This window comes from Rhinolophus sinicus, chromosome 3 (assembly GCF_057876585.1).
Source record: "Rhinolophus sinicus isolate RSI-liver-muscle chromosome 3, RSI-T2T, whole genome shotgun sequence".
In the NCBI taxonomy this organism is placed as follows: Eukaryota; Metazoa; Chordata; class Mammalia; order Chiroptera; family Rhinolophidae; genus Rhinolophus; species Rhinolophus sinicus.
Genome location: NC_142503.1, coordinates 27,190,983 through 27,213,141, shown reverse-complemented (window position 1 = coordinate 27,213,141; position 22,159 = coordinate 27,190,983). Strand labels below are relative to the sequence as shown.

Sequence of the window (22,159 nt, the reverse complement as noted above, 5' to 3'; positions counted from 1 at the left end):
GCTGAAACCTGTATTGCCCCGCCTGGCTCCGGATCCTACTGTGGACACCACCCACACTGAGGCGTCGGACACATGAGAATGATGCACCGCGCCCCGCCGGAAGTATTTCCCTGGGCGGAATCTTTTGAGCACGATATAGCGGAAGTGCTTTCTCTTCCGGCCTTTTTGGACTCAGTGGAAGAAGCGCGATGGTGAGTTGTTTGCAATGGCTCTTCTAATCGGCTTCCATCCTCGTCTCCTGCGCTGCGCTGATTGCTATCCATGGGGTTGCCGGCAAGATTCCTAACAAAGGGAGCGGGTGGGCAGGAAAGATGCATGCTATGGTCCTCAAAAGCCAGAAGAATGGCCTCTTAACTACCTGGGGTGCCGAGCCTGCAGTCGTGGAACTGGAGCCGCTCTAGGTCTCTTACTTCGGTCTGACTCTTGGGGAGCCCACACAGCGCTATTCTAGGATGAAAATTAAGGGAAGAAGCTTGATTTTGGAGCGTTTGGCTCTGTGTAAGCAAAGGCATTTGTTGGTGGTGGTGGTGCCTGGCAGGAGCCTTTAGGTTTTTGGATTAAGGATAAATAGGAAAACCAAATTATTTTCATATTTCCCCGTACGCCTCTTTTTTTTAAATGTAGATTTTTCAAAACAACGATTCTTGCGGAAAGCTTTAGATAAACATGAAATTCCTGTAGTAGTTTCTGATTAGCATTTAAGAAAAGTTAGAAACTTCTCTCACAGTTTCAGTTCTTATGACTGCCTTTAAATCTTATGTTTTTCTGTAATTTCTATACTTGAAATGTATATTAATTGCTGGATTTCAGGATTGTTTATCCCTTTAATTTACAGACGAAGGGCACGTCATCATTCGGAAAGCGTCGCAATAAGACGCACACGTTATGCCGCCGCTGTGGCTCTAAGGCCTACCACCTTCAGAAGTCCACCTGTGGCAAGTGTGGCTACCCTGCCAAGCGGAAGAGAAAGTGTAAGTTGAATGTTTTCCAGGCCACTGTTAGGTGTTGGAATGGATTTTTAGGTTGAAGATCGTCTTTGGTTTGCATCGTGCCTACGTGGGGCATGGCTTTGGACATTATTTGGTGCCTAACTAAGTTGTGCATGTGTATGCTGAGGAAGCTGATTTAAAACGCAAGGCAAGCACTTACAGTGCTGACACGGTGTTTGGGAAAAATCATTTAGACCCTTACCTGAATTTTGTGTTCTAGACAACTGGAGTGCTAAGGCGAAAAGACGAAATACCACTGGGACTGGTCGAATGAGGCACCTAAAAATTGTATACCGCAGATTCAGGTACAGTTTTCATGTTTGGGTTATAATGCTTTTGTGAGCTTGATAAAAATCATCTCATTAACTAACTGGTGTAAATAAGAGTACTATCCTGATAAGTGGGGATGAGGTGTTGGCGGGTATTTTCTTTTGCCACCATAACCTTCAGATCCATTAATCTAGATGTTACTATTTCGGTAAACGATAGTATGAATTATAAATGTCTAGAGCATGGTTTGAGCTAGATTCCCTCACTGGGATGCTATTTACTAGTAATACAACTCTCTTTCATACCAAATTTGTCAAGACTGGGGACTGGAGTCAGGCCTTCAATTTTGTTGCTTTGTGTGCTATAGAAAACTCATGGTTGCTATTGTGTTTGTATAGAAAGAAAAATGATAAGTTCTTGTTAGTGAGGCTTTAGAATTTGTTAGAAATGCAGAAATTTCAGCCCCAACCTGGACATATAAACTACCCTTTAGTGGTAGCTTTTAAAGGGTTAACCCATCTAAGGTCTCAGCTAATTCTTGGTTGTGGGGGGCTTTCCTATGCAGTGTAGGATATTTAGCAGAGTCCCTGGCCTTTACACACTCAATTCCAGATTTTCTAATTTTAAAAGATGACAAGGCAGGAGCTTTGTAAACAACACCCTTACCTGTGTGTGTGTGCTCAGTGATCTTTCTGATTTGTACTTAAAGCTATTGTTCAGTAGTACAGATTTAGTAGTGAGTGGTCTGCTACTCTAATGTGGGAGTAAAGAGCATAAACTGAAGCCAGACTTTAAACTTTCTGTGCCTCAATTCACAAGTCTTTTAAAGGGGGATGATAGTACATTTTCCTCGCAGGTGTGAATGTTAAATGAGTTAAAGTACAAAACATAGTCAAGCAGTTTAGAAAATGCCTGCCATTAAACATGCTCCTTGTTTTCCCTCGGTTAAAGGAAAGTAAGGATTTCTGCCTCAGCATAGGGACCCGTTTTCACAAATACCTTGGATCTCTCAGGCAGTGGGGAAATACTAGCCCGATGAATTGAGTTTTTTTTTTTCAATTTCAGTTAACTGTATCCCTAAAATGCATATCTTGAAACAAAAGGAAATAAAATGTTGCAGCTTATCGGTGATGTTGTAAAAATAAATGTCTGAACATATGAATTCAATACTGATTTCAGCATTTAACTGAGATAAGCTCATTAAAATCTGTTTTAGCAAAAATTAAAGTGTATATATGATGTTGCTAAAGTAATGGTTGTTGTTTTTAACATGGTACAGGCATGGATTCCGTGAAGGAACAACACCTAAACCCAAGAGGGCAGCTGTTGCAGCATCCAGTTCCTCTTAAGGAGTTCAACGATTAGTTGCACAATAAATGTTTTGATGTTAAAATATATCTGGTGTGCTAAGGTATTTTAATAGGCTTATAGTGTCAATGAATTATTGTGAGTGTGGTAATGGGACAACTTGGTATCAGATTTACTTAAGTGATTGCTTTGGAGCACTAACATTTCAACTGGGTTGTGATACTTGAGAGGATGAGAACAAGCAGAATTCCAGGATTCCTTCAAGCAGATAACATTGAAAGATGGTGTAAAGAATATAGTAAGAGTTAAAGTCGCACAGGTCTCAACTTATATTCAATTATATATGAGCCCCTGCCATCTAAGTCTACATTGGGCTTCCTGCCAGTATATGAATATTTTGGCTTGAGAGAACTGAAATCTGACTTGCTCTTAACATCTTCCTGAAACCCAGTGTTACTAATGGTTGATTCCTAAGTGATGGAGGGGCCCATTAAAATAGATAGATATACTCAGTGTGGAATAAATGTTGGGCTTTTAGGCACGTAAGCACTGACCTGAAGACTTGTGATTGCTGAATCCTGGGCCAGCAAAAGCAGTTGGCACAAAGGGGTAAAGAGAGGTGGTCAGTGATGCATTAAGAAAGGCGTGTGTATTGAGAACAAGGTGAGCTTACCTCTTGCCAGTCTGTGGTCCTTAGTACCAAGTAGGTTTCAGTGGAAAATTACTCTGGTGCAATGTTAATTATCCCCATAAATCATAGATGGCTCTCAGGCCGAATTAAGCTTCACTGATTACAGTTTTAAGTTAATTTTAATACCTAGGGGGAAGGAATGGGAAAGAGATGGGGCTAGGTTAACATTCAGAATAAGGTGCCAACAGGTGGATTCAGTTGGTCTTTGAGTCTTAGTTTGCATGTCTTGTCTGACATCTGAGGATGTCCTGAGATCAGTTGAGGTTTGGGCAGTGGATCCCCATTTGACAGATGCCTGGAGCCAATGTCACTCTTGTTCCAGTGAGATTGACGGTCTACCTGGCCAAGACCTGCGTGGTTACCTTATTGCACAACAAAGGAAGTTTTTTGGGTAGAGGGCACTCAGGACCAGATGTGTGTCACCAGTGGGCATCTGAAATGAGACCCAGGAACACAGCCTTGTGTCTTGTTTAGTTGGCCTTTTAATCACATATTGTGGTTTGTCAGGTCATGAAAACGAGGGGGGTTGGCAGAAGAATCTAGCGGGGTAATAGTAGTCAGATCATGAAAGTCTTGAGTACCATAGTAAGGAGTTTGGACTTCAGCCTGAAGCAATAAGTCATTTATTTCCAGCACACCAGTGGCATTAGTTAGCAAGATTGTTGTCGAGGGTGATGAGGATGGGATACATTGAAGCTGGAAAACCAGGCAACAAGTTCTGAAAATAGTCCATGTGAAAATCCTGAGGATGTGGGCTAAGGTAGTGGCAGAAGGGCTGGCTGTAGCAGGGAGGTCTGTACTGAGAACATGTCAAGTTTGAATCAAAGGAAATAGCTTCCAAACCCCCTTTCTGTATGACAGGCTGTGTGACCGTTCCGTGGGATCACAGAAAAATTCAGCATTGTGTCCAGTGCAGCAGTCCTCAAAAATACCCGGAAGACGGGAATCTTGGACAACAGGTTTCTGACTAGTGCAAGGAGGTAGTGCTTTCACTGAGGGAATACAGAATGGAGGCAATGGGGTGTGGGTAATAAAGTTGGGTTTTGTTGCGAGAGATGCCTGTGGGATACCGGAAGGATGTGTCTGAGTAAGCCTGGTGGCAGTTCAAATGGAAAGTCGGCTGGAAATCCACATTTGGAGGTAATGAACAGAGTTGTGAAAGGGAATTGACTTTAGGGTTAGGATGGTGAAGACAATTTAAACATCGATACTGGTATGAGGCGAAGGTGAGGCCTGGTAGAAATGGTGAGAAAAGGATTCCGTTTCTTCACTGGTGAACCTCAGTAACCATCCTTGATTCAGTAATGGTTGAAACCATTTGAAAATATACAGACCCCAAAGTTTAGACTCAAAGATTTGGGGAGGTGTTCATATCGTGTTTCCCTGAAAATAAGACCTCACTGGACAATCAGCTCTAATGTGTCTTTTGGAGCAAAAATTAATTTACTTATTTTACTATAACACCGGGCCTTACATTAATTTTGCTCCAAAAGATGCATTAGAGCTGATTGTCCAGCGAGGTCTTAGTTTTGGGGAAACAGTAGGAGACCAGAGAGTGGTTCATTCATTGTTCAGCATAATAACGTGATGCTGTAACTGCTATGTAGCAGGCCAATTTAGAGATACAGTGGGATCAAACACAGACGTGGTTGAAGTTGACAGTCGACTCCAGTGGTTGTAGAATTAGCCCAGGAGCTAGGATAGGGTTGAGTCATTGGATTATTTGAGGGGGCACTTGGTCATACGTAGCTGAGGCCAAAGAGAAGGGAGATCTAAAAAATAAAGTGACTTATGGATTTGGCAAAATTTAGGTTAATGTTTCCATAAACTTCATTTCAGTAGAGTATCAAGAATAAAGCCATCTTGGAAGTGGCTGGTTAGCTCAGTTGGTTAGAATGTGGTGCCCTTAAGAAGGGTGCCGTTTTGATCCCCACCCAACATGGGCCCCTGTGAGCTGCGCCCTCCACAACTAGATTGAAACAATTACTTGACTTGGAGCTGATGGGTCCTGGAAAAACACACTTAAAAAATAAAAGTTTAAAAAAAAAGCCGTCTTGCTAGCCACTCAAGGGAGATGGGGCAATGAGGAATGGAGAGTTTAGTTTCAAAAAACAAAAGGTGCTTTGGGAAGGTTACCTACGTATTCTATGGTTCCCTTTCATTTCTGTTGCTGATAATAGTGCCTCTGTTCATGAACCAACTATCTGTTCAGTGAGCTCCGTGTGCCAGAAGCAGTTCTAGGTCCAGGAGGCAAGTGGAAAGCAAAATGGACAAGGACCCTGCTCTGACATTTCAACAGTGTGTGCATATGCTTGTGTGTATGTGTTGTGTATGGCGGGGGTGTGATAGCGGACAAGTAAGCAATTTCAGACAGTGATTAAGTGCTGAAAAGACAGATACAATGAGTGATGGGGGGAGTGGAGGAACTTTCTTCAGAAAGTTGGTTAAGAAAGGTAAATGATGAGCCATCCCTGCAAAAATAAGAACAGCCATTCAGGCAGAGATTGTATTCAGCCTTTTTTGAGTTCTGGGTTGACTGCAAAATTTAACCTTGACTGTAATTAGCTGAACTTTGTAGTATTGTATATTCGTGTAAGAAAAGTAACGTCAAAGTAATATACTACAAAATTATTTTACTTGTTTCAGGGAGTTTTCTCTTTCACATTAGTACATAGGGATTATATTGTTTTTTTGTTTCTTCTCAAAACTAAAAGTAGTTTGAATCATAATCTAAGAGAAGCACAGACCAGAGATTATCAATAACTTCAGGAACCAAGAATGGAATCTGAAGCAAAAGCTTTCTTATAAGGTAGAAGGATGTTTTGTTAAGGAAAATTCTAATGAAAAAAATGGTTCTAATGTATGGAAGTGGTTCATGGCATGGTACAAGAACAGGCATGGTATGTGGATTGAGATTAAAAAAAACAACAACAAAAAACTTTGTGTCCTTTATACGGTGAGAATATACTCCAGTGCCCAGGATGAAGATTTGTTCTCACCCAAGTATTTTTAGATCACTTATAATAAAAAAATGCCCTCCAGTCATTAGTTGTAAAAAGTTTTGTTTCAATAAATAAAATGTCTATTCCTATGTAACAGTCAAAACTCAAACTCGCATTTTCCAGCTTGAGGCTCCTCTGGGCTAGAAATCAGCAGTGGAGCAGGGGGTGTGACCCCTCTGACCTCAGCTTTCTCCCTGTGTATGTTCTCTGGGGCTTGTGACAGGCAGTTTCACTCCATAGTGGGGCTAAAGAGTAGATAGGAGGAGAAAGGAGGGGTGAGGGGACGGAAGGTTTTCCTTTGGCTGGATGGGTTCACAATCTCTGGACCCAGCAGATGATTATTGGTAGGATGTGCAATTAGCCCACGCTGTCTCTCATGAGTGGTCCACAGGAAACACTCCCACACCCTGATCTGAACAAATGCTTAAGTGCAAGGAGATCTAATGACAGCAGCCCTCTCCTGGCCCCCCAGCAAAAACAGTTACAGAAAACACATTTCAGAGCTCTCTGAGTGGTTCCTTTGAAGTTCCCTTCACCAGATTAAGAGCTAGAAGGTAGTAACCCCCTTTAATAAGAAAGTGGGATTGAATACTTAAAACCCTTTTCAAAGAAATTTTGGGGAGGCCGGTTTGCTCAGTTTGTTAGAACGCTGTGCTCTTAACACAGTTGACGGTTCAATCTCCACATGGGCCACTGTGAGCTGCGCCCTCCACAACTAGATTGAAACAATTACTTGACTTGGAGCTAATGGGTCCTGGAAAAACACACTTAAATTAGAAAAAGAAAAAAAGGTTAAAAACATTTCTTCATGGATCTCTTCCTTGGACTCCTATGTCCTTGTTCTGGCTGAGGATTCTAAAAGCTATTACCAGACTCTTGGATACATTTTGTGTGTGTGTGTGTGAGAAAGTATAAGTTTTGGTAGTTCTGAGGCAAGAAAAGCTCCATTCTGATGGTGTTAACATAGGTCTGCAAATTAACACCTAGCGAATATAAAAAGTATTTGCTTTGCTCTCAAAAATGTTCCAAATGATTTAAACTCCTGAGTGTTATCTTATGGAGAAATTAGTAAGTCCTGTAGGGGAAAGGTCTTTTTAAAAAAAGGCCTGGTAAAACGGTATTAGAAAGGTCTCGCTTCAAGTTAGGGCAGGTGGTAGAGGGCACTGAGGAGGAAGCAAATGGTATACCAGGTGGCAAACAGTATTATTTTAGAAACACAACTATGTTGAGCAAACAGGAGGAAAGAAAGGTTGGCTGTATTTGGTTCAGTCACCTCAGAGTGGAGAAGGCGAAGTCAGAGCTGAACCTCTGCATGGACCCTGTGTCACAGGGGAGCAACCCTCAGAGGAGAAGCAGCTTCCCAAGGGAGGAGAGAGAAAGGAAGCAGGAAGCCTCAGAGAGAAGTACTGTCCAATTAGGGATGGCTCTGGAGAGAAACCTCTGGGAACAAAACCTTTGAGATAGCTCAGTATGGCACTGTGCTTTTAAAGTTGCAAGAGATGTGAGTTGGTGTAATAAAACTGCTTTGGAGAGGAGAAAACTAAGGCACAGAGCGATCTGTTAAAGGTATATATTTTCTTTCTCTGGTAAAGAATCTGACAACAGTGAGTGTTGTTGGAATGCATTCTTTTAATTAATAAAGACATTGTACAATGTAAGATGAGTTTTGTAGCACATTTGTCTTCATTCAATAGAATCCTTACTCATCTATGGCCTGGATGTGGAGCCACAGAGCTAATCATACACTGTAAAATATAGAGATCAAGATACCATTCACATACATAATTTTAGCACTGAATTAACTTTTTATAAGGTAATAGCAAACCATTTTCAGTCATCTTGATCAGTGCAAGTCTGCTCTTTCCTGATCCCCTTCCTCCAAAAAAAAAGCCCTATGAGAGAATATATGTTATAGAATAAAATCCTCAATAGTTTTAAATTTTTGAACAGTTAAATTTTGAATACCTTTCATATTCATCAGAGACAACTCTTAGAATCTGAATAGATCAACTAATAGATTTAAAGACAGTATCCCATTCTGCCTTCTGGTATTTTTCATTGTTTTGAGTTTAGACCAATGCTAAAATCCGTGTAGATGCATTTAGTATTTGCAAAACAAGAAAACTTCAGTTATTTGACTAAAAAAAAAAATACTTCATTATATAAATACCAGAAATAACATGCAGAGTATAAAAATATAAACATCTAATAAAAATAGTTGGTATATAAGTCAAGGTTCATTGAGGAGACAAACCACCTAGTAACTTGAACAGGAAAAGTTTAATGCAAGGGATTAGGGTATTAAGGGATTGGCTAGTAAAAAGTAAAGAGAACTCTCCCGAATGTAGGAAGAACAGAAATCAGGAGTAGCCAGTACGCCTAGAATTGAGATAGAGCACCCAAGGAAAAAGCCTCCCACCCCTGAAGCTGAGATCCAGATGTCAGAAAAGGTATAGCATAGCTCACTGGATGTTGAAGTGTCTTGCTTCTGGAATTTGCTGGAAAGCCACCAGAGGGATGACTGGGGAAGTCCTTCATGGGAAAATGCCCTGCCCAACAGCGTTCTGCTGTGAAGCTGCCTGAAGGGGCTCTGGGAAAAGCTGGTCACCAGGTGCCTCTGGCCAGTGCACATGGCAGGAACCCGGCACTGGAGAAGCCACCCACACTGTAGCGGCCTGGCACTGGGAAATCCACCCCATATTGTAGGAGTTTGACCCTAGAGAAATCACAGGCCTCTTTCTGAAGTTTACCAAGGATCGTTTTAACACAGCTTAGAGCTCTTTGTCAGATCAACCTGAATAAAATCTGCTGACAATGTATTAACACCTTCTGCACATTACACACCTCATGTATTTCAATGTCTTGAGAGATTTTAGGAATAGTTTGGGTTGAATTTGTGATAAGTACATAGAAATCTAAGCAAGTGAAAAAAACATGACAAAGTATTAATTCCAGACAAAACAAAAAGTCTTTTAGTATAGGTCAATTATAATGTATATAATCCAATAAAGCAACTACAAGATTCTCCATGTTAAAATTTCAGTCAAGTAATCTATAACCATTTTAGTAAAAATAAAATATACTAGAGTTAGAACAAATTCCTAACACGAAGAAAACAAAATTTCCATATGAAACCAACTTAATTTCTGAAATTAAAAGCTCTATATGTTTCATAGTATACTTGAATTTAAATATTGTGCTCTATGTAGGAGAAATAGATTAAATTAATAATATGTACTGATTACATGTGTAAGGAATAATATTACTGAAAAAGAAAAAAATCAAAATATTTTCTTATGTGATTCATTGGTAATTGAAGGAAACCACTAAAGCTATATAACGGCTCAGTTTTTCAGAGTATATCCTCTTGATATGTTTAACATAACTTGTAACACAGCTGTACCATTGTAAGATTCTTTCAGGAAATATAAAATATTTTAAAATATTTGAGGAAAATATTTTATAATGGAGACCAACCTTCCTTAATTTTAAAAATGTTTTAGATTTTCCTTATTTAGAAGCATTTAAGGGTCATAGAACAGATATAGATAAACTTTAAATGGATATTGCTAAGGGAAAGAAACCAGTGTGTAGAGACTACATGCTGTATGATTCCAATTATATGACATTCTGAAAAAGGCAAAATTACCAGGGAAAAGAGAGGGGTTGAATATATGAAGCACATATTTTTTAGGGTGGTGAAATTAGTAGATACATGACATTGTACTGTTGTCAAAACCCACAAAACTTTATAGCATGGAGTGAAACTTAATGCATGCAAATTTAAAAAAATCATTTGGGGGCCGGCCCGGTTTACTCAGGCCATAGGAGCTCCGTGCTCCTAACTCTGAAGGCTGCCGGTTCGATTCCCACGTGGGCCAGGCCAGTGGGCTCTCAACCACAAGGTTGCTGGTTCAACTCCTCAAGTCCCGCAAGGGAGGGATGATGGGCTGTGCCCCCTGCAACTAGCAATGGCAACTGGACCTGGAGCTGAGCTGCGCCCTCCTCAACTAAGACTGAAAGGACAACAACTTGGAGCTGAATGTCACCCTCCACAACTAAGACTGAAAGGACAACAACTTGACTTGGAAAAAAGTCCTGGAAGTACACACTGTTGCCCAATAAAATTCTGTTCCCCTTCCCCAATAAAAATAAATAAATAAATAAAATCATTTGGGAAGTTGTGGTGTAAGGCCTAATATTAAAACTCCATATTATGTGTTACCTTGACATTGGAAAAATTGGTAGAGCCTAGGATTTCCTAACTGTAAATACCCCTCCCAACTCTGCTCCCATAGGTAAGTTTCTCTAGCTACACAACCCTCCTTATCAAACGGAACAGGCACAGTTATTGCTAACCCCTGAGTAGTGGGTTTCAGTTCGCTGGCAGCTTGTAGAATTATCCAAACAGCTAATCACATTCTTTACAGGAACCAGGGGGCAGCCCACCCTCTGATACTACAAGGTTGTTCATTCTGATCCTGAGAGCAACCTCCATGTGGCCCTGAGTGGTATGTACTGCCGTCTTCCCCTAGGCTGTGAGTTTGTGTGACCAATAGATGCATTTGATATCATCTGTCCCGTGTATTGTGTGTTGTGTTTTGCCCTCATAACCCGAGGGAGGGAATTCCTCCCTCACCAACAAGGTGAACAGGAGGCAGTTAAAACAGAGGTTGGGGGATCCTAGGATGGAACGCAGACTGTGACAATATAATCTATTTGAATTATACATGTATGAAACCACCTCACTGAAAAGGGTGGAGGGAATAGGTGCTTACCTAAGAAAATGGTGGAGTACAAGATTACCACTTGGAAATGAGTGGGGTCTGTAAGTTAAAAGACAAGAAGAACTGCACCAAGCATTGGACTCAAGTTGGTAAAATTGTTATCCATAGGGGTAAGGTTAAGAAGTCTGATATTTCCGCAAATACATACTCAAATTGAACAATTAAATAAATGAATGTTAGATAATGGAAGCTAGATTTCTTCCTGTCGGAGTGGGAGTTTACAAATAAGCTAAGGGAAGAGGCTAAAATAATCTATGTGTAATGGATTAGAGTTGGTTACATGGATCAGTATGAAGTCATATTTAAATTAGCATAGATAGGGGTGGTTTCACATATAGAAAAATATTTGGAACTATGGGTATATTTATTGGTTAGTATATACATATGTATTTCCCTGCTCTGCCAGCTGAGAGGGTCTAGAAGCAACGACACTCCAAACACCAAATTTTGATATCTAAAATCACTCTCCAATGAAAGTAACCAGGACACCTTGGGGAAATGGCTGATCGTAGGCCTGGGGCAGGAAATCCACAAGATGAGTTTGGAAAGTCTTTTAGTGCCAGAAAGTAATGAGGTGCTAAACAAAAGCAAATAACAAAAATGACATTGATGGCGGCATATCAAAGGGGTACATGAGCCAACTGAAAGAGCACCCAGTGACCAAAGCTGGAACAATTTGAGCAATAAAATGAAGGAGTACTGGATTATAACCCAGTGCAAAATATTCGTGAGTTCATACTGCTTTAAACAGATGATTGAGTAAATAAATAAGTCGAGACAAATCTGTGAAGAATTCCAAATAGTTTATTCAGATAACCCATTCCAAAAGGTGGGAGCAGAACTCCCCAATTCTTAACCGTGGGCTGTGCTTAGTGACTTCCTTCAGAGTACAGTATGGAAAGGAGAAAAAAGAGTGTAACTTTACAGTAGGGAAACCTGACAAACCCTACCTTAGCCAGGTACTCAAGGTCAACATCAACAGTAACAAATCAGTTTGATAGTATGAACCCTTGTTAATGTGTGTTCTTCCTCCCCAGATCCCATAACACCAGTCTAACCATGAGAAAAACACCAGACAAATTCCAATAGGGGGGCATTCAACAGAATACCTGACCAATGCACCTTAATAGTATCAAGGTCATCAAAACCAGGAGTAGCTGAATAATATCAGAGCCAATCTAAGGAGACAATGACAACTAAACGTAATGTGGCTCCTAGATGGGATTCTGAAACAGAAAAATATCATTAGACAAAAACTAAAGAAATTGGAATAAAGTATGGACTTCAGTTAAAGATAAGGAATCAATATTGGCTCATTAATTGTAAGACATGTACCACATAATGTAAGATGTTGATCATATGGGAAACTGAGTCTATGAGAACTCTGTACTATCTTCACATTTTTCCTATAAATCTAAAGCTGTTCTAAAAAAATCTTTTAAAAAACAAAAAGTATCTGGGAAACCTAAAGAGTAATAATTCCAGCAAAATAAATAAATGAGGAAATAAGGAACTTAGGGGAGGGAAAATACAATAAATACAGCGATGAGGTTGGAATACTAAAACACATGCCTTTAGCAGGTTCATTTGTGTTAGAAGTAGCCTGTAAATTTGGGAGAGCCGAAGTAAGGCTGCTTTGCATGTCTGCTTTTCCAGCACCCCTCAGTAGACTCCTGCACTGAGGACAGAGCAGCAGCAGCAGATTGGAGGGAGCTAAACTGGGCCAGTATGTAAAGGGAGACCACACATCTCTGAGGCGCCAAAGCATAACTCGAATTTTCATTTATCCGAGCTCTCCTCAGAAGGATGTGGCTAAAAAGAACTACTTTGATAAATCACCTGGAGTGGGATAAGACCCCCGACCCCACAAAATGCATGCTTAGATGGCCTGTTACTGCTGTCCAAGAAGTTAGGGCTGGTCACCACAGTGTCTGTTCCCTGGGACACTGTTTCAGCAGTCCTCTTTCAACTTAAATGTTGAAAAAATTTTTCAAGAATATTGTTTTGATGGGGACCAAGTTCCTAGTCTGAATGGAGAGCCAAATTATTAGCCTGTTCAAGGTGTCGATGTTCATTAACCCCTTGTATTACCAATTTGAGTAAAAGCACGTTTAACAGCAACCAGAAACAGGGCAGTCTAATTATCTCTCCCCTCCGCCCATGATCTCAATTGATCTAGGGGTACAATTTACAGTATCAGTCAACCCTTCCATCTATTTCCCTTAAAATAGAGCAACAAAGATCAATGTGCCTGTTACTCAGTGAATCAACTGAGAGACAGCAGGGTTGCAGGGTTGCCATTTTCTTATTACAAGGACCGTATCAGGACCAACCAACTACACCCACCTAGAGATAGTCCAAGGAGTCTTTGTGAACAGTGCTAAGATTTTCTCCAGAAAACAGTTCTGGGCTTATTTCATTAAGGTTGAAGCTTAAAATTCGTCATCGTGAAGGGGTTGCAAACGTTTTAACCTAAAAAAAATTCAAACCAATGGTTAGGAATCATCTACCCTCGTTAACAATTATCCACAAATTTTAATCACTGTAACTTCCTGGGGACATTCAAACATAAATTGACTACTTTTCTTTCAGTGTCTTCCATAGGGTTATATTGCTTGCGGATCTTCTTAATTATTCATGTTCTCTAAGGAAGTTTTCTGTCCTTGGATCCCTTAACTCTACAAACTGGGGAGATCTCATCCTCAATCGTTGCCCTACTTCATCTGCCATTTGTTTGGTGATGACATCCAATGTGTATCTCTAGACTGACCTTTTTTTGCAGTATATTCCTGGATATCCTTACCTGAAAGTTTCTTAGATGCCTTAACGTTATGAACGGATTCATTATTTCTATTGAACCCCTCTATTCCCCATCCTCACAACAATCTCTTCAGAAACCTAGGAGGTAATTATCATTTCTTCCTTTCTCTCTCTGTCCACATCAATCTCTGTACCTCGCTAATTCCACTTCTAAATACGCCTAGAGATTTTCCTTTTCATACATGGTGCTTGCCTCATCATTTCTTCACTAGATGATTGCAAGTCTCCTGTTTTACCACCACTTTGGTCTTGCTCTTCTCCAGTGTATCTTCCCTACAAAGTGAGAGTTTAAAAAAATATGTTTTGTTAAAGTTAATTGTTTTGACTCTGTAATATATTCATAAGGTTTGAAAACAAAAAGTTGCAAAAGAATACACAAGAAAAAGTCTGCCCCTTGTGCTGGACTTAGTCACCCTGTTTCCCTTGCTAAAGGCACCCATAGCCATCAATTTCTTTGGTAAAGAATGTATTTCTAAAATGCATTGACTTCACATTCTCCCATGGCTCATCACTCTCTGTAAGATAATGTCCAAATTGAGAAGCGCATATGAGGCCATTCAGGATTTAGTTGTTTACCTCTCCTTTCTTCTAAGGAGTTGCTTTGTACATCCAGATTTCATCCCCTGGAACCACTTGCTCTTCTCTACAAAGCCTAAGGCTTCCTTCCCTGTGATTTTGCATATGTTGGTCCCCTTACTTGGGATGCCTCCTCCAAGTTCCCCAATACCCCATACCACACTTTTGCTTGAGTACAAAGCACCATGTCTAAATACTCCCTTAAACGGATTCAAGTTCAAACTTGTGTGTACCTCCACAGATAAAGGTTATGCCCTCTTCTTATAATGCCCTTTTAGGACCATATATATATTTTTATTATAGCACCTGTGATATTGCTTTGCCTTGTTGGAAGCAGATACTGTGTACCTTTGCTGTTTTAGTCCTCAGAGTCGAGCAAACTGCCTATTACCTACCTGGTTGTTGTTCAACAAATATTAGTTACAATGTAATGACAACTAAGCTAAGGAAATATTAGGCTGCATTAATAGCAGTGTAGTTCTCAGAATTTTTAGTGCTGGACACCATGTTTAGAGACAGGCATTGAGGAAGTGTAATATCTACCTGACAGTGCAGGGTCTACTAACACTGTGACGGTCTTAAGAAGACTGCGAGGACTCACAGCTCCCTTAGACTCTCTGAAGGGCTACAGAGCAAGCAGCTGACAAGTAACTAATGCTCCTCGGAGACCGGAGGTTCTCCATCAGTGTTGGGTCATCCTGGCAGTCTTCATCAGCAGTGTGATGTACTGCAACTTCTTTGTGCTAATAAAAGTGGAAGTGCTAAAGGATGAAAACTATTTTTTCCCCTCCTCTTAAACTCGAGTAGATTCAAGGCTACTTTATAATGTCACTCCTGCCCACTTACATTCCAATATACTTTGCTTCGATAGGGGCAGAGCTACAACTGATGGGTCCTGAAACTGGGTGTAAGCCAGTCTACCTTATCTTTGTTTTTACCCTGGAAAATGCTGAACATGTGAATATTATCTATCCTTGGGGAAGGGAGGGGGAACTGCCATCCCAGATTATGAGCTCCTCCAGGGTAAGGAACATGACTTTTCATTTTCTATCTGTCCACAGTGTCTGGCGGTTAACAGATGCTGGAAGAAAAGAAGAAATGAAGGTCTAGGGAAATGGATCAATTGGAGAATTAAAGGAAGAGAGAGTGGAAGAAAATGTGACAACAATTTTTAAAAAAGAATGAAGGAAAGAGATAAAGCAAAGGATTCAAGGCAGCTCATTACTTTGTTAGAAACTGTTAACTGGATTCAGTTTTGAACACAACATAAGAAAAAAAAACAGCAATAAAAGTTGCTTAAACAGACTATGGGAGATTGGATAAGATGACTTCTAAGTTCCTATTCAATTCTTTGATCTATGATTTTAGGTTTTATTTCCCCCAACAATGCTTTTGAGTAAATAGTGGCATTTAATGAATATTTATTAAATAGAATTATAATCTAAAATAACACAAAAGCAGAATCAAACTGTTTCTGCTAAAAAATAGTCTATATTACTTTCTTCATTGGGTCTTCAAAGTTTCATAAAGATATTGGCAGTGGGTTTTCAAAATTCAACTTCAGTTTGCTCCCTGGTAAGATGCTCTGTGGCTTAATTGGCACCATATAGAGCTGAGATAACCTTTTTTTTTTTCCCTTTTAGGTTAAAAGAAATAACAGAAACTTGCTGGGCTAAATTCTAGACATGATGCAAATTTAAAGTTAATTTAAGATGCTATTTCTGGGGGGAACACTTAAAAAGTTTTTTCCTCTAAGAGAATCCAGAGAGCTCTTTCTGCTTTGTAGCGATCCAAAGAGCCTGAGCTGCAGAAACACACAAGGCAAATGGGTAAAGGTGAAGAAACCAGAAAGCAAAAATTACAACAGTAACCACTGCCTGCCCACCCCTCCCCCACCCCAAATCTCACATCATAGATTTCTTAACCTTTTTGCCCTTCAAAATATGTGCTGTTCATAGTAGAGTAGGAACTGATGATCTATCCAAGGATAGTTGTAACTGTTCTCTGCTTATTTTATGTAATTCTAAACTCAAATGCTTTTGCTTCTCCTGCAGTATACCTTGCTTGGATCAAAGCAGTTAAAACATGGTACTTTGATGTCATAAACAGAAAGTATATAAAAATCAGGAGAGTTGGGTAACTTTCACTAGAAAAAAAGGTGATATTTTTAGTCTTTTACTTTTTATACTATTTTCACGATGAGTCCAACTCTGCCTGACACTAGCCCGAATGCTATGACACTGCAAAATTGAGATCCTATAAACTGTTGTTGTTGTTGTTTTTTGGGGGGGGGCACTTGATTTTTGTCCATGTTAGAGGAATATAATTGACTAACAAACTCACTTAAAAATTCTATTACAAATAAGTATACTTTCTCAACTTCCCCTCTGATATGGCGTGATCCCATTTGTATTGATAATAGACTAAATCTTACTCATTTCTAGTACAATAAATATTTGTCAACTGATCTGGTTCATGCAACCGTAATCCTTGTTTTCAGTTCAGTTTAAGTCTATATTTTACTGATAATCTAAAATAGTAATTCCTACACGTTAAAATGTCTGAGTAACATCTCAGGCCCCGAACACAAATACATATCCCTAACCTGTTCCTTCCGACAGTTTGCTTTCGGGAGAAAATTTCAGGAAAGCGTCCAGCAGGAAGAGAGACCGACAACATTACTTGAGCTGTCCAGGTGCCCAATAGCAACAACTTCTGGCTCACAGTAAAAATAAAAAGAGACGCTGGAGACCGGGAGGGTGGGAAGACAGGAGGGGATGGAAACTCTACCAAAGAAGCAAGTGACAACTCCCAAAGGTTTCTAGATCCCACCCGCGAAGGGAAAACCTAAAGGTTAGACGACAGTGGCAGTGCGGTATCTCCAACCACGTTTCAATTCGCGCTGCACGAGTAACAAGCCGGACATCTGCCCTACCCGAGCGGAATTCCCCTCGCCCATCTTCCCTCTGGGAATCACAGGGAGCGCGGCTCCCCCACCTAGAGTAACACTCAGAGGCAGAGACTCCCGCAGAGAGGAACGGAGCCAGGGGGCTGCCGCGCAGGTGGGCGGGCGCCCCGGGCCGAAAGGATGCAGGGCGAGGAAGGGACACCGGTGCCCCTCCTAGCGACCCCCTCCCGCCCGCCAGGGGGAGCGTCTGCGCCCGACGGCGGGCGGCGGGGCCTCGGCGGGCTGCGCAGGGCGGCGGCTCCGCGGCGCGGCTCCCCTCCCGCGTCCCCACCCCCTCCCCGCCCGGCCGCCCGCCCGCCCCCGGCGCGGCCCTGCCCGCCCCCTCCGCCCCCTCCCGCGGCGCCATGCGCAGACTCAGTTCCTGGAGAAAGATGGCGACAGCCGAGAAGCAGAAACACGACGGGCGGGTGAAGATCGGCCACTACATCCTGGGGGACACGCTGGGGGTCGGCACCTTCGGCAAAGTGAAGGGTGAGGACCCCCGGGGCAAGCCACGGCCCAATCCCAGGACCCAGGCGACTTCCGCTTTTCACACCTCTTCATCCTCCCCCGGCCCCGGCGTTCCTCGTCTCTCGGGCTCCGCAGCCCCGGTCCTCCCGCCGGCGGGAGCGGAGCCCAACGCGGCCGCCGGGCTGCGGCGCGGCCCTCCCGGGCGGGTGGGGGTGGGGTGGGGACCGGTCACCATGGCGACGGCGGCGCCAGGGGCTGGTCCGTGCGAGGGGCGGGGATGCGGAGGTGCGAACTTTCTCAGGTGGGCGGTTGGGGGCTGCGCGGCGCGCTCCGAGTGCAGGGTGGGGGCGTCGGGGTCTCCTCCCAGAGCCCCGGGAACAGAGGCTGGTCTCCCTCCGCTCAGGACCAGCCCATCAGTTCCCTGGCATTCTTCAGCATTGTCCTTTTTTCTGTCCTTTTTAGAAAGGCTGTCTACTCACCTGTTCAGGCTGATTCTCCAGTGTGAAATCTGTTACCCGCAAAGTCTGGGGGTAGCTTAGAGAATTATTTAAGAAAAAAAGGAAAAAAAGCCATCTTGTCGGAAAGGATAACTAATTTTTTTCGGAGCAGTTAATGAACATAAACTGGTCCAATACTTGTGATGCATGGTTTATATTCAGAATGCAGACTCCGTGCCTTTCGTGTGTCTGAATTACCAGTTTTGCAGTGTGTATGCCAAACCCGGTAGTTAGTGCAGATGTTGTCTCCAGATAGTTGATTGGTTCATTAATGCAGCTCCTTTCCATGTGTTTTCACAGGATATTTATATTTTAATGAACGATTTAGTGCACATCATTTGATTTTTTTTTTTTTTTAAGAAAAGTGTGGACTATCTTACTCTTGTGTTTCAACACGGTATTTGAAAATAGCAAACTTGCTCCAATCCACCAATTGTGGCACAAGTTTAATTGCAAACTTTGTGACGCATAATTTTTTTAGGTATTTGACTTTGTTATTAGGGATGATGCAAATGAAGGAAATACGGAGCTGATAATAATTCATGCAAAGGCTTTGAATAAATAATAGCGTGTGATTTGAATATACTAAGTGCTAGGTAAATACTTGACTTAAAAGAAAAAAAAGTGTGTGAAAGTCTGTACAGTGAATTAAATTAGTCTTGCTCTACCAGAGCTAAATAAATATTTTCTGATTTTATCTAGGGATGGAAGAGGAGAATCCTTCCTTCTCTTGTCCTTTCTGAGTCATAGAACTGGAAAATTGCTGTATAGCTCACAGGGAAGCAATTGCCTAAACCTTATGAAAATCGGCAAGGCCTACAATGTAAGAAAGTAAGAAGCAAATGCCAGAATAGGGTAATAACAGCCATTAGGGTGGGTCTGTATTAGGTCAGAAAGATGTTTCTGTGTCCTTGAAGTTACTTATTTTGGCTGTGCTGTCTCTACTTTTATGTTAGCATTTACGAACTTCTTTCTTTTAATTTACAAGTAGGTGTCGTGTTTCCCCAAAAATAAGACCTAGCTGGACAAGCAGCTCTAATGCATCTTTTAAAGTTAAAATTAATATAAGACCCGGTATTATATTATATTATAAAGATATATAATGTGTTTATATATTATAAAGATATAATATTATAATATATATTATAAAGGTCTTTATATAATATAATACCGGGTCTTATATTAATTTTTGCTCCAAAAGACGCATTAGAGCTGATTGTCCAGCTAGATCTTATTTTCGGAGAAACTCGGTATTTGTAAGAAATGCTCATTAATGCTGCCAACATAGTGATGACAGTCTTGATGTCCACCCCTCCCAGAGTTCTGCTTGGATAGGGATGCTCATCATTCTCCTAATACAGATCTGAGCAGAGTCAGGTCTCTTTTTCTTTTTTGTTAGGTGGCTTTTGGCATGGCAGATAGGAAAGCAAGAGGAGATTTTTTGTTTTCTGGATTTGATCTGTGTTGTGGCTTTGACATGAATCCCTCCAGTGACCGCTGTTCCTTAACCTTCACTCCTCCACATGTGCCTCTGTTGAAGTGTCCCACACACTGTCAAAGTCAGCAACCTCTCCAATTTAGCAAGGCCAATAGTAGTCAAAGGATCATAGGTTTCATAGGTATGGTTCAATTTGTTCATAAATAGTTGGTCAAAATCCTCAACCATTGCATTTTTTAAGTTGTTAAATAGGTGGGATGCTTTTTGCCCCACGTAATAGAAAATCCAACTCAGCTTAGCCAAGAAAATCTCTTCCCTTGGTTCTCTCCAGAGCAAGGAAGTCCCAACGTACCTCTCATGAGTCTTGTTGGTTTATCCAGTCCCTCTGGCCTGGGATGCCTTGTGCCAATGGCTTAAGCCTGTGTTCCTAAGTAGGTCCTAGCAAGGGAGATGGAATTACCCTTGGGGGAATATGGCCCACTCTTGGATGTGTGTGTGTGTGTTGCGGGGGAGGGCATTTAAAAAAATTACTTTTCAGTTGCAGTTGACATTCAGTATTATTAAGGGCATCTTCTTCTGAGGTACTTGGATGGTGTGAGGGGACAGGATAGATACCTACACAGAAATAGGTATTATTAGGAGAGAGACAGGGGTACATAGATACTCAGTGAGCAGACAAAATTAGCTAGTTTACTGGTGACATTGGTAACTTACACTGGCCTTAATTTGATAAGAATTCTTATGACTAATATGATTAGCCATATATTTCAATGGAGACAATTTGGAGTAGATAGAGCTTTTGAAATTAAATATGTTGGTGAATTTAACATAGAAAAGAAATCTAGATGTGATATTGATATACAGAAAAATTCCCAATGTCCATGCTTAGAGGAAGCTTAATTTTTGGGAAGGAGTAGAACTGTAAATTCATAGTGATTATTTTTTCCTGTTACAGGCTAAAAAAATCCTTTGGTGAAAATAACATTTTGAGGGGAAAGTTTAAACAGACAAGTAGGGTTAATTTGGAATTATGCTTGAATTCTCCTGTTTTACTTCTAAGGTATTGTTTTTTTCTGGTTGTCAAGGTGTTAGTCTCTACTCTCGTGCTGGTCCATTCCCCTTTCCTCCCAGATAGAACAGTTATAAAAGCATGAATGAACAAAGTCATGTGACTACTGCAGTAAATTAAAATGGCAGTTTTTGTTAGTTTTCCAAGAGAAGAGAAGGCTGTCTTTTTAGTAGGGTGGGTGGTCTTTGGCAAAGAAGTTGTTTATATATAGAACCTATTAAATTGGTGAGTATTTCTACATAAAGCTGCAATTTCAGGTAAATAGGTGACTTTTTTTTGTGAATGAATCACAGTGGAAGTTATTTACACATTTCTTTAATTAAAAAAATCTGTGTATGCACTAGAGCTATATATATCTCAGCATGAGTGAATCTCAAGTATGTAATGTTAGGCCACAAAAGCATAAGTACAAGAATATGTACAGTCATGTTATTTATATATATTTAACAAACATGCAAAAACACTCATACATTGCTGGTGGGAGTATAAATTGGTACTGCCTCGATAGTGAGAGTATTTATTAAAATTAACCCAGTAATTCAACTTCTAGGAATTTACTCATGGAATTTATCGGGCTCACACGATAACGCCCAGGAAACCGACTGATATTGTGCAGACCATACCCATGTATCCGAAGGGTTTTTTGCCTGAGTAGTAGGTAACAATGTGGGAGATGATTCGAATCTGGGTAAAATGAGAATACAGACTTCAGGGTGGCCAAAGAACCAGAACAGATGTTGGTACAGGATAGGGTCTCCTCCTCCTGCGGGGTCAAAGAAGGTAGTATTTAGGTTGCTGTCGGTCAGTAGTATGGTAATTCTGGCGGCCAGGATGGGAAGGGATAGCAGAAGGAGTACAGCTGTAATTAGGACGTACCATACGAAGAGTGGTGTTTGGTATTGAGAATAGGACGGGGATTTTATGTTAATGATTGTAGTAATAAAATTGATGGCCCCTAAAATGGAGGATACCCCTGTCAGGTGGAGGGAGAAGATACACTCATGCATGTGAAACAATGAGTTATTCATTGCCATATTGTTTGTAAATGCAAAAGATTGGAAGTAACCTTTCTAATAGGACAATAGTTAAGTTACGGTTTATAAATACTGTGATATACCTTGGAAACTAAGAAAAAAAAGGATACTTTATATATTTAGAGAGTAATTTCCAAGATGTATTTTTAAGAGGAAAAATAAGGGGGTAGTAGAATAATGTTTATAGTATACCTACTATATATATAAAAAGCAGGGCAAATACGTATCTAGTTGTAATTGCTTGCAACTGTATAGAGTGT

General features: G+C 40.9%; 2 protein-coding genes and 1 non-coding gene across 6 annotated transcripts in view; all 3 read left to right on the top strand.

The window, feature by feature from the left end:
* The first annotated feature begins 167 nt into the window (after positions 1 to 167).
* On the top strand, positions 168 to 2,654 carry RPL37 (ribosomal protein L37). Its single transcript, XM_019737328.3, has 4 exons — positions 168 to 191; positions 836 to 971; positions 1,210 to 1,294; positions 2,539 to 2,654. The coding sequence occupies exons 1-4, from the start codon at positions 189 to 191 to the stop codon at positions 2,606 to 2,608; spliced, it is 294 nt and encodes a 97-aa protein (XP_019592887.1). The 5' UTR covers positions 168 to 188; the 3' UTR covers positions 2,609 to 2,654.
* On the top strand, positions 2,378 to 2,457 carry LOC141570926 (small nucleolar RNA SNORD72). The gene has a single exon (XR_012495368.1). It is a non-coding gene; the product is annotated as a small nucleolar RNA SNORD72 (small nucleolar RNA).
* Positions 2,655 to 17,734: 15,080 nt separating the features above from the next.
* PRKAA1 (protein kinase AMP-activated catalytic subunit alpha 1) overlaps positions 17,735 to 22,159 on the top strand; it is a 27,911-nt gene continuing 23,486 nt past the window's right edge. For 2 of the 4 annotated variants that reach the window (XM_074328972.2, XM_074328971.2), the window contains exon 1: positions 17,767 to 17,882. Coding sequence is in view for 1 of the 4 variants with exons in the window: in XM_019737213.3 (XP_019592772.1) it covers positions 17,756 to 17,882 (127 nt within the window). In the remaining 3 variants the exon portion in view is untranslated. Of the gene's footprint in view, positions 17,883 to 22,159 lie in introns of all 4 variants that reach the window. The other 2 variants (XM_019737213.3, XM_074328973.2) reach the window with 2 other exon arrangements.